General features: G+C 48.9%; 1 protein-coding gene across 1 annotated transcript; it reads right to left on the bottom strand.

The window, feature by feature from the left end:
* Positions 1-342: 342 nt before the first annotated feature.
* On the bottom strand, positions 343-10,941 carry GFI1 (growth factor independent 1 transcriptional repressor). The gene is made up of 6 exons (XM_042873804.1): positions 10,827-10,941; positions 10,504-10,710; positions 5,642-6,057; positions 5,414-5,551; positions 3,783-3,948; positions 343-1,699 (listed from the first exon to the last, which is right to left on the bottom strand). The coding sequence occupies exons 1-6, from the start codon at positions 10,939-10,941 to the stop codon at positions 1,521-1,523; spliced, it is 1,221 nt and encodes a 406-aa protein (XP_042729738.1). The 3' UTR covers positions 343-1,520.
* Positions 10,942-12,628: the final 1,687 nt, after the last annotated feature.

The following is a 12,628-nucleotide window of genomic DNA, read 5'->3' as shown; positions in this document are numbered from 1 at the left end:
AAACAGGGTCTTCTGGCAATCTACATTTCAAATGTAAACACTTAAAATGGCTCTTCTCCCACTAAACTGTTCCATGGTGACATTCCATAGTCACTCCGGCCTTCAAAATTGCTAAGTGATTAACTGAAATCAATGGACCTGGATTCATAAGCAGGACACCGGTGTTCTTTAATCGCCAGAGCTCTTCTGCAAAATATATTGCACAAATTATGTTGTTCCTGCATTTCCTGTTTGAATGCCGTATCTCTGACCATCACTAGATGTGGTGTATCCGTAACAGCTGACATTCAATAATATGTTGAAGTCACACATTAAACAAAGATCACTCTGGATGATCTTCAATAGTTTATTAATTTAAAACATTGTTCCAATAAATACATACTAATAAACATTAAGACACTCCATAAAATCTAAATAAGACATTTACAAACTTGTTAACAAAGTAAAAACAGCTTTTTTTTTTTTTTTTTTTTTTAAACTGAGGTACATGCAGGGTCATTTAAGGCAAATTCAGTGAATTACTCTTTTACACTGATTCCTGCCCACCTCAGGTGAGTCTCCCTTTAAAAACTTAAAAAAGAGAACAAAAACAAATATACAAAGGACACAATTGGGTAGCTATTTTCCAGTTATTTATAACAAGACTGAGTGCAGAAGCCAACAGTTTTTCTGGATCCAAAGTCTTTGCTTTCCCTACGCCCCTGCTCTCAGTCAGGACCAGTCCTTAGGTGGGTTTCTAGTTATAAGGCATAACTCTGTGCTTTGGCTTTTCCAGTTGTCTTTCATAAGCTTCCTTTTCGTCAGTGGATGTAGCAAGACATAATTCCACAAGCCTCAAACACACACAGCCAGGCCTTGCTTATTCACAGAGATAGCTTTGGGAGGTAAAAGGAGTCTCCTCCTAACTGTCAATACAACTCTTAATTTACACTGGAATAAGTGAGAGCAGAAGCAGGCCCAAGCTGGTGCCTCAGCTTAAAAAACAGCCAGATGTCAAACTGCACACTTCAATCCAGACCTTCTAGGCTTTCCTGACAGGAAACCAAGACTGAATCCTTTCAGCATCCTCAACCAAGGCAAGCACTGCCTGTGCCATTTACTGACCACTCTCCGTGAGTACTATGTAAACACAGTTCATACCCACGTATCCGTGCATAGTAATTCATAGTATTGAAAACATTAGGATTTTTATCTTGGCCATGGGATAAATACCTTCCAGCTTACAGGTACTTGGTAGCTTATCCATCTTCAGAGTAACAGGCTTTGTATCTAAAAGACTTATTTTCCAGTGTTATTTCAGAAACAGAGGACAAGAGATAGAAACCCCGACTTTTAACTTCCATTCTTGTAGTCATGTAGGTTGAGCTGCCAATGCATGGCCCTGTCCTCTTCTTTCCTCTCCAAGCTCCCGGTCAGAAAGCTAATGCCAGGGTCTATTATACAGACAGGGCTCAGGTCCAGCGGGGAAGCCAAGGGAGTCTGTTCTCCTAGTGTTGTAGGTGCTTTCAGCATTGCAGGGCTCATTTGAGGCCATGCTGTGTCTCCCGGTGTCTCCGTAAATCCACCTTTCTTTGGAAGCCTTTGCCACACAGATCACAGCCAAAAGGCTTGAATCCTGTGTGTTTGCGACTGTGAGTAATGAGGTTAGAGCTCTGACTAAAGGCTTTTCCACACACCTGACACTTGTGGGGTTTCTCACCTGCAAGCAAAAGGTGTTAAAGAAGGTGTGAAAGGGGTAACATGCTGCACACTCAGGGTCAGAGCAGATAAGGAAATGCATTCTGGGCCTTGGAGCTAACTGAAGTGATTCCTACATGATTACAAAAAGAAAGCCATTCTTACTAAAATCATGCAGTTGGTCACCTTGAGTAATCAGCTGTGCCTGCACCGTGGCTTAGCAGGCAAGGATCTGGCTCTACTTGCATTGCCCCAGTACAGTCCTGGGAGCAGCTTGAAGCAAATAGTGCTCTAAGGACATAACAGCTTGTGAACACACTGATATTTGGCTGCACAGCCTCTGTGTGACTTAAACTGCTTTTTTTTTTTTTGTCTAGAAACATCAGGAATTCCTGGACAGACCCCAGCTTGTGATGACTGACATCAATGATGGCATTAACCTAGGTGCAAGTGGAATAGATTGATGGATGTTGCTAAGCCAAAATCAGTGAGCCGTGGCCTGCCTGCAAAGGAGGATGAGGCCCTTGAGTGAGCCTGAGGGGCAGGGTTCACACAGTGATCAGCTCTTCCCTCTAGTCCTCACTCTGAAAGGCTAGCAGTTTCTCCAAGCGAGTCCTGAAGTTCTCCTCCTGGCGAATAATGGAAATGGGAATAAATCCAGCCTCTGAACTTCTCTCACAGAGAGGTCAGTGGCACAACTACACAGGTCTCCATAGGAGCAGGATATCAGTGCATTTCCATACTGTTTACTATCAAATAACGAAAAAAAGGGAAGCCCGACCACAAAACCAAGCCTGATTTTCAGAATAGCTTTGCACCTGTGAAGCCTGCTAACTTCAGCTGGAGCAACAAGCACTGTTTGTACTTTTGAAAATCAGATTCTTAGAAAAGTAAAACCTGTGTGAACTCAGCCTCCAGCACATTTTGCAACTGGACGCTGCATAAGAAATTTCCCCTAACTCAATTAAGGTTCTGGTTCCATATTATCAATTAACAGCCCAGAGACAGTTTGTGACCTCAGAATAATCATCTAAAGAACATTTTGGCCCATTCGGAATTTGGTTGAAATCTCATTTGAAAAAGTTACTATGGAAATACTTTTCACTTCCTAAATACTCTATTTTCATTCAGCAGTGGAGAATCTTTCTAGGGATTATTGTTCACTGCTGGTGATCTAGAAAAATCACAACCAAGCAGCACTACATATGATGTCATCTTTCTGCATATTTACCATTTCAATATTTCACTCCTGATATCTGCTAATATTCCACTCTCAGGAACCAGGATTTTGGTCATCCAAACCTTGGGCTAAGCCACTACAACTATTATTTTGTGCCTAGAAATATTTCTGTGTCCCGCACATCATTCATCTCCCTCTACCTTAAACGAATGTGGTGAAGGTATGTAAAGTAAAATCTACTTTTACAGATCTCTGATAAACCTGCCTTCTCACTGAGCAATATTTTTAGAACAATTTCCTTTTGTGATTCACCTGCTCTTTATTAGTTTCCATGTTTATTACTAACAGTGAAACTTGAGAACTCTGCACCTCTCTTTCCATTCTGTATCAGGCTGCAGTCCTTTCTCAGAAAGTCCGGGTGGAAGTGCAGACAATCAACCTCTGAACAAATATTTAGACTAAGATTTGGACCCTGGGACCGCCAGTTTACTGTTTGACCTGGAGGAGAAGTCTCCTCTTGTTCCTACTGTAAATTGGTAGATCCTGTACAAAGAGATGCTGCAGTCAAATTCACCTATCATTTTCCAGGAACCTCAGCTGTAAATCAAGGCCACAAGAATATAATACTCTACAAATCATCTTACACAAAAGCCGTTTAAATAAACATCGGTAGATCCTAATAAGGGAACACTGATTGGATTGCGAGGATTTGGGTTATTTTGCAGCTGCTGTTCATGAAACCACATTCAAATCACCCTCATTTGCACAAGTAGAGCTCAGATAGCGTGAACCACAGCAGGGCCATGAGAAGCACAGGAAGGTACATACGCTGTTCCAGCTGAAGAGGAACAGGCTGCTGCAGAGGGACCACTTCAGAGACCTGCCCCTGTACTTGAGGCTGAACAGCAGCAGCTGCAAGGCATACCTGTATGAATGAAGGTGTGTTTCTTCATATCAGATTTCTGGTGGAACCGCTTCCCACAGTACTGGCAGGGATAGGGCCGGGTGTCCGAGTGGATAAGCAGGTGGGTGGACAGAGTGGAAGATCTCTTAAAACTCTTCCCACAGATCTTACAATCGAAGCTGCGTTCCTGCAGAAAGAGGAGCCCAAACACACCCACATTACGCTATGCCAGAGAACCCACAGCTATCTGGCCAGCAGCACATCAGTGTTGCCCTTCTGCCTTAGAAAGCACTTCTGCATCTCCAGAAAGCCGGCCTGAGGAGATGCTAAAACCAGCATGACAGTGTTGCATAAAGAAAAAGATAATGAACCCTTTCCCACTGCCTGCACATTTCAACATGGACCCATGATCATTCCACTGGGAAGAGCAGCAGCTGCAGCACTGTTCAAAGTGCACTCTACACAGGAAAGTGGGTGCTGAGGTCTGAGTGGCTCTCTGGGGAAATCTCTGTGGCTGGATTTGTGCTGGAAGCTTAATGACTAACTGCATATTTCTACTTTCATTATAATTAAGTGAAAGGTACCTAGGGCACCTGGGGAAAAGAGCTTTTTGGCTTACTGCTTTGACAAATCTAACTAAATGCATTAGGAGTGCTGTGTCTCCTTTCCCTAACACAAATCTCCCCATCACTTGCTTCCACCACAGGTCATCTTTTTCTTCAACTCCCACTACAACTTCCTCCTCCTGCTATGCTTAATATAGGCACCTTATTTGGCTTTTTATGTACACTCCCAGAAATTTTCTCCCCTCCTTGGATTTACTTTGCAGTACTGCTCTTTTCAACATTATTTAATGGGTGATGAGATATTTCTCTTCATTGTGCACTCTGCTGATGCACGCTCATGCAACTGTAAATAAGACAGCAAACAAACACTGCTGTAATTCTATCCTCCCAAACCCAATCTGAGGAAGGAAGATTTGCCAGGTTAAGTGGGTGGGTGAAGGGGAAATATGGAACAATATCAGCAGATGGAAAATGTTACAAATACTCCTACCAAAATTAACTACCATATTCTTTTGGTGTGTGACTCAGAGGGTGTCGAGACAGATGAAGTCCGTGCTCTATACCTGACTGGTCTTTCAGATGTTCCCTGCATGGACACAATGACTACCAACAAGGGAAGATTCACTTCTTTGGTGGAGAGGGAGGAGAAAAAAATATAGAGAGCTTTGTCTGAAGAAAGCACAGTGACTTGCTTTAGCCGTTAACAAAGTCCACACCCTGCTCACAGTTTCCAGCTCAGAGAACGAAAATTTATTATTTATTATCCGTTACTTCTGGAGTGCCAAAAGAGCCCATTGCTTAATACAGACACACACAAGGTCAAGGGAATGGAAACAAAGTCAGTATTCTGTGATTTGTCAACTTGTTCCTATTCTTCCTTTGCTTGCTAGCTGCCCACCCTTTACTCTGCTTACCATCATATTCTTCACCCACAAGTGCACCCTGCATCCCCACTATGCTTTCTTCCTCTCAGTTTAAACACCCTACTGCTCTGTCACTGCCTTCATGGCCCTCCCAGTGCCTGCTGAAGCAAGCAGCTGGCCCTGGCCTTCCCACTTTCATCCTGGCAGTCTGCCCTGCTCTCACCTGTGAGTGCACGGCCTTGTGCTGCTCCAAGCTGACTGCGTGGCCAAAGGTCTTGCCACACATGTCACAGGCAAAAGGCCTTGTGCCACTGTGTGAACGGCGCACGTGTACCTCGAGGCCATGTGGTGTGGAGAAGACCTGAAAGGGAGAGAGCAGGCAGGATCAGGTTAGCCAGGGAAAAGGGGCCGGGGAACACTCATAACCAGCGTGGGAGAAAGGGGTCTCTACCTTGCTGCACTTGACACACTTGTAAGAGCCAGCACTAATGAGCAAAGGGCGGCACAAGAGGTCCGACTCCACTTTGAGGCCACCAGGTCCCTTCTCCTGCTGCAGCCCAGTCTGTGCCTCACTATAGAGTCCGGGTGCTGCTGCTGGAGGCCGCTCAAACAGCCCTGGGCCTGGGGAGCCAAAATCACCATAAAGTCCAAGGGAAGAGCTACACTCTGCACCATAGAGGGTGGGCTCTGTGCCCCGCTCGCAGAAGAGCCTCAAGGCTGAAGTTCGCTCCAGCGCTGGGCAGGGCCGGTAGCTTTGCACGAGGTGCCTCAGCTCAGAGCCTCCCAGGCTGCTCCATGTGTATGGTTTGAAGGGCACCGAGAAGGGAGGTGCTTCATCCAGGGATGGACACACAGATCGCTCTGAGGCTGTGGAAACACAAGGCCGTGGGAATTAGTGTACTTTTACAGTCCAGCCACCATCATGAGGCAGAATTGGCCCAGTACCCAGGTTTGTACCAGAGCCTAAACTGCTTTTTATACATTTTACATTATTCAGTAGGGTCGGTGCATCCACTAACTCCTCACCTGCTACCCCAATCAAATAATTCAAAGCAACCACCTCCATCTTTGGGTGCCCAGGTGCATACATACTGATCTGACTGTTGAGATACTAAACAACTCTGCTTGCAACTTCCTTTGGTTTTATCTGTTGCTCCTCAGAAAAATATACTTACTATATCCCAAGCTGAGCATCAAAGCCGACAGTCCAAATATTTAAGTTTAGTGCAGGTCACACTCACCCAGAAATGACTTTATGGAGCTGCCAGAAGAAGCAAATGTGCTGAGATGTATACCTGCACAACAGAACTAAAAATTGTTTGTTGCACAATGCAATGCCCAAATCCAGTCTCTCAACTTTGTGCCATAACTGCCTGTTACTGGCAAAAAGAATAATTGAAACAGAAAACAGCTTCTGAAGCGCTTGAATTTCATGCCTCACTTTTCCAGGGAAAAAAAAAAAAAAAAGAAATTGTCTAAAATCATGGTTCTTTCAGATTTCTCTGTATAAAGACACTGAGTGCACTGAAAATACTGAGCTCATAAATGCATTATAAAAATTATTACACTGCATTAAAAATTGAAGGACAAGGAGATTTTCCTATCAGCCATAATCAAAACTATCTTCCACCAAGACAAGCTCAGGTGACTTCAGCTGTCTGTAACAGCCTCACCTTTGGCAACAGCATCTGACCAAGGGGGTAGGCATAAGATCTATCCCACTTGCTTTAGCAGAGACTGATGTAATGGCAGGAAAACAGTCTCAGAGATCAGTGTACGAAGGCACGAACGCTCAGGGTATGGAGAAAACACAGTTATGCAGGGAATATGAGGTATCAGATCCCAACTGTGGCTGCCAGAGGTGGTGATTTGCGTCCAAGGTGTGCTGCTTTCACTCTACCTCACAAAAGGCGGCAGAGCTGGGAGTGTCAAACGTTTCCACTGGACAAATACAGTAGTGAACTAAAAAAAGCATTAATAAATTAACTGGTGAAACGCTGATGCCTTCACAGAAATATTGGCACTCCCTACCACTTTGTTTAGCAGAATTGCTTCCCTTACCCAAAAACCTGCACGCTCACAATTGTTTGATTTTCTCATTCTTGCCAGCTTCACAGATTCCACAGCTTTACCAGTCTTCAGCAAAAAAAAAGACAACTGGGAGTGGGATAAGGAAGAGAGGCAGGAAGCATTAGGCTACCTATTCAGGTAGACAAATGACCATTGAGGATTACAGAAAAGACTGAAAATACATCAGAAATCGAGTTTTCAATTCTTATTTCCTTTATGTAGCTTCATATGTTAATAGACTCAGGTTTTTCCAATAAAGTACTAGTATTTCAGTTGGGAATAGAAGCACACGTATCAACTGGGACATCTGAACAGAGAGATGAAATCAAATTAGCTGACATGGTGCTAAGCATGATTTTTCCTGTTCTGCACTGACTGCAAAGTTGTGGTCAGCATCACATCATCTATCTTGTGTCTTGCAACCAGTTTCAGTGTTGTCATGTCTCACGATTTTATCGCAAGATTCAGAACTATCTTAAAGCCCCAGCTCTTGAAACTGCATGATTTCATCGCACAGCTTTCCTTTTGTTTTCTAGCTCTTGTAACTACTTTTTTCCCCTTAAAATCAACTACTAGCCCAGACCGTAAAGAAAAAATATGAAAAAATAAACCGTAAATATTTCAACACTAGAATTGAATATCCATAAGGTATTTCTTACAATTTTGATTTTCAAGCCAGTCCATTGAGGGATGGGGGACAAAAGAATGACCTAGTTTTTGAGCCCTTGGAATTGGCAACACTGGACACAGTAAACACTGCACCACATGTCAGTTTGCGTGCAGCGTTCCTTCCATCACCTCACATGGCTTAAAGACCTTGCAGGCACAAGTGCAGGGGAGCCACTCATGCTATACTTCCCAAGGGCAAGCTCAAGGCATCCAAGCCCCACATCCAGCATCAAATCGTCTGTGTCACACTACAAGCAAAAGACACTGCTATCTCTGCCTCTCCTCTGCTCCACAGCCCTCCAGAGGGTGAATGGTAGAGATAGACACTCTTCCTCCTCTCCATTCCTAGCAGTTCCATGCAGCCCCTGGGAGGAAAAACGTCAGCACTCTTTATTGGATGACAAGACAAACTCTACCTGAAATGACTGGGAATTGATTCAAGTGTCCTCTTCCACAGAACAAAAATCACCATAATCCCTGAGTGACAACTCTGTTACATCCAATAAAAGCCCCTTCAAGACTATAGCACCAAGAGATTCATCAAGCAACGCCTTCGTACTGTTGTACAGAGTTATCAGGCATATTCTGTATATGAAAACACACGTGATTACAGGCCTACGTAGAAAGTGAGGTTAAATAACACAGTGATCTGCATTAATGCAGTCAATGTATGTAGAATGCTAACCCTATAAAGGTACTGCATTGTATCTGTGCCAGCCCTCCTGCACTGGCAGCACTGCATTCAAAGACAGATCTCAAGACTGTCTTCCGTTGCACAACAAAGCATCCACATTCACTCCTGGGGATGAGGAGGTGACAGTACTACTCACTGCACCTGCCCTACGCATGATTTACAAGCATCATTTCTCAGCTGAACTGCCTTAGAAGCACAGAAACGCACAGACAGACACAATCTCAAAAATCCAGCATCTCACCAGCACATCTCGCAGAAGTGACATAGGCACAAATTCCAGTTTTACACTGAATCTGACAAGGCAGCTGGACAGCAGGGATTTGGGAAAGTTGAGAAAGGAAGCCCACCTCTTTAACCCTCCTGCTGGTGCCTTGATCCTTGACAGCACCTCTCTCAATGCACCGAGGTTAGATTAATGATGCTTTTCCATGCCAGCACAGGGAGTCCCGAACCTTCAATTATCCCATGTGAATCAAACAGTTCCAGGACTGTGCCCCTCTTCTGAAAAACCTTGATCTGGGGATGCTACTGTCATTTTGCAGATACCTTTCCCAGGTAACCCGAACGGTCAGCAGGGAGCTATAGTTCAAGGGAAGAAATGAGCAGGGAGAAGGCAAAGGCAGAGCAGCCCTGGTAAATAGCTGCTCATTTTGTATCTGCCTTTTAGATATCTTGTGAAAACGGTATTATTTGGGGAATGAGGAGAACAATTGGAAAGAATAAAAATTATACATCACTGTGCTTTGAGAAGAAATACTAGCAAAAGAGAGACTGCCGTATTCCTGCCTTAGGTCATTTGCAGGACCTGAACTGTTCTGTAGCTCTAACAACACTCATCAGCATTCTTTCAGGGAATGTTCAAATGAAGCTTTCTTAAGGGACTGGTGAGCTTTAGAAATGCAAGTCCTCATCATTACAATCAGCTGTTGATATGTAACGACGCTATAAAATGAAGTCGGAAAATCAGTGGGGAAATAGGACCAAGTGTTCGTTTGCAGGCGTCTGCTGTCATTTTGAAAAGCTGAGACGATTTTTCCTTTGCTAAGATAGAAATTGTTCTTTTTTCAGCTGTCACTTTTTAACCCAGGCAATAAAAAGTAGGTTTTGTATATACATATTTTTGTTATAAAATGACAAAGTGGTATTTTTAAATGAGATAAGTATTCATGCCAGGCTGGGGACAGCATCTCCCACTGCTCCAACCACATCAAAGGCAGGACAAGGGAGCTAGAGACAGATGCTGCAGCCCTAAGTGTGAGTTTCCTGGATCCAGGGTGTTTAAATCTGACCGTCATTAGTTTCATCTGGTTGTTTTATGAATGTAGTTTTGGAAAAGAAAGGAAAAGAAAGGAAAAGAAAGGAAAAGAAAGGAAAAGAAAGGAAAAGAAAGGAAAAGAAAGGAAAAGAAAAAAGGGAAAAAAAAAGAGGGAGAGATCCTCTTCTTTTTATAGACAAGAAATAACCTCAAAGGGAGTTCGGGAAAACATCAAGCAGGCAGTCCAAAACACAGAGACTCTGCTGTTCACTACAGGTAAAAGATAGCCAAGTAGTTACGTTTACTGCCTTAAAATACATTTATCCACTAAGGCCAGGTACCAGGACCCTGTAAGAAAACGCCGAGACCTTTAAAACATAACCGGCTGCCTTCAGCAATTAATCAAAAAGAAATGACAATAAAAATACAACTCCCATACCGCCTGACCGTAACATGCGTCTCCCTTAGCCGGGGGAGCGCGTCTGGAAAAGCAACCCGAGAGAGACAACACGAAAACGAGTGGGAAAAGGCAAATCTGTCCTTCCACTCGTTTTAGACGGTGGCCGGAGAACGCGGACACGGGAGCGCTGCCGGAGCCCGCCGGGCACTGCTGCCCCGCTCCTACCTGGAGAAACGGAGGGCGAGGGCGGTCTCCAGAAATCTCCGAACTCGGACACCCTGTCGCAGATGCTGCCTTCGCAGCTGGGCGCCGACTCGGAGGTGCCATCGGCAGCCTCGGTGAGGTGGGACTCCGGGGAGAAGTGGCCCTGCGACGGCTCCGGGTCGGGGAGGACGGTGCGGCATAGCCCCGCGCCCTCGGGGATCTTGCTGTCTGCGGGGAGCGGGAGGCGAGAGTTGCTCAGCGGAGCCCGGCCGGCCACCCCCTCCCCGCCTGCCCCGCGCCCGCTGCTGGGCTCCGGGGCCGCCTCTCTAAGGGCGAACTCCTACCTGCGCAGATCTGGGCCAGCACCGTCTCCAGCCGCAGGCTGTAGTCCTCGTCGGCAGAGCGGGGCTGGTGGTAGCTGTGCGCCTTCTTGCTCTTCACCAGGAAGGACCTCGGCATGGTGGGGTACTGCCTCGTCCACCCTCCGTCTCCGAGGGCCGGGCGCGGCGAGCCTCACCTCCGAGTCTCCCGCGGGGCGGCGGCGGGGAGGCGACCTGCGGGGAGGCGCCGAACCGCCACTGAGGGCCGGGGCCGCGGGCCGGGAGGGGCCGCTCGCTTGGGGGCGGCGCGCAGGTGGCCGCGTCCCCCCCCCCCCGCCCAACCCCGGGATGCCCGGAGCGCGGTTTCTCGGCTCCCGCCGCCCCCGGGGCCGCCCGGTCGGGGAAGGCGGCCCCGACGGCGGAGCGGGCAACCGCTGCAGCCGCGCACCGTGCGGAGACCGCGGGGGGCGGCACGGTGGGCACGAGGGGAATCGCTGCGGGGCGACGGCGTTAGCCTGACGGCGGGCAGGAGCCGTACCGTCGGAGGGAGCGATTCACTGTGCCGCTACGATAAGGCGAAAACGAACACAACGGAACTTCTCAGCGAGCCGCAGCTGTTGGCGCGGCAGCGTGCAGTTGCGGGCACCGAAAGCCGGGGAGGGGAGAGGGCGAGGTGGGAAAACCTCCCGCCGGCGCCGCGAGGAGCGAGCGGGGCGCGGCCGCTCCCGGGCGACAGCGGAGGGCCGAGCCCAGCTTCGGCCGCCCTCGCTGCACCTGTCACCGCCAGAAGCCCGTTAGATCGCGGCCGTTCGGTTCTTTTCGGGAACTCCGGGGGCTGCCGTGACCTCTCCCTCGAGCCGCCCCGGGTTCGCCCAAGAGCAGCGGAGCGGAGCGGCCCGAACGCAGCGACCACCTCCGCGGGGCCGCCCCGCGCCGCCGCCAGGCACCGCCCCCCGGGCACCGCTCGGAGCGTCGCCGCCCGGGCCGGCCCGCGCCGCGCCTCAGCCTCGAGCTGGGGGCGACGGGCAGCGGCGTGTCGCGCTGCCCCGACGGCGGAGGCCGCTGGGGGCTCCGTCTGGACGCGGCGCTTTTCCCTCCGAAAGCCCTCGGGCGCCGCCGGGCGCCCCCGCCCCGCTGCCCAAGGCCGGAGCCTGCCGGGCGGGAGCCGGGCCCCGAGAGAAGGGGGGACCCCCGGACCACCCGGCCCCGGCGCGGGCCGCCGCTCCGCCGCCGCACCTGCCCCTGCCCCCGTCCCCGCGCCCGCCTCGGCCTGCGGGCATCGCGCGGCCTGAGGGCGCGCGAGGCCGCGGCCCGAGGAGAGGCGCTGCCCCCGAGGCGGGCGGGGCAGCACGCTCACTCGCTTACCCATGCGGAGGACGAAGGGAGCGGGGTGGCAGCCGAGGCTGCAGCCCGCTCGTTGGGTGACGGTAAATTTAGCCTCCCTTTGAGGAGCGGTGCTGCTTCGCTTGTTTTTTTTTTTTTTTTTTTTTTCTGTCTGTGCTCCTTCAGAGCTCGGCCCCAAAACCACAAATTCCACTTCCTGAGCGTTAGGAGCTTCTGCATCGAAGACAAAAGATAGAAAAGAAAAAGGCGAAGCCTCGCAGATAAGCCCCGCTGCCCTCCTCTGCCCGCTTTTCCCTGCAGTGTCCCGCTGCGCGGGGCTCCCTGCGGTGCCACCGAGGTGTCGCCCTGGATCGGGCGCCTCGTCGCTCCGGGCTGCGCCGCGGAGCTCGCACGCGTCTATCTGCGCTATTATTGGATCCCCTCCGACTTCCGCACCGCTCACACGTTCACCACACGGCTCGCCGGCGGGGCTGGGCCGGCCG

The sequence above is a fragment of the Lagopus leucura genome, unplaced genomic scaffold (genome assembly GCF_019238085.1).
Source record: "Lagopus leucura isolate 7727_CA_CO unplaced genomic scaffold, USGS_WTPT01 Super-Scaffold_100009, whole genome shotgun sequence".
Lineage (NCBI taxonomy): Eukaryota > Metazoa > Chordata > Aves > Galliformes > Phasianidae > Lagopus > Lagopus leucura.
This window is presented reverse-complemented; position numbering and strand designations above follow the sequence as displayed.

Coding starts and splice junctions, on each gene's coding strand:
- GFI1 (XM_042873804.1), bottom strand. CDS start 10,941: ATGCCGAGGTCCTTCCTGGTGAAGAGCAAGAAGGCGCACAGCTACCAC. Junction 10,711..10,826: donor GCTGGCCCAGATCTGCGCAG/GTAGGAGTTCGC, acceptor CGCTCCCCGCAG/ACAGCAAGATCCCCGAGGGC. Junction 5,552..5,641: donor AGTGTGTCAAGTGCAGCAAG/GTAGAGACCCCT, acceptor TCTCCCTTTCAG/GTCTTCTCCACACCACATGG.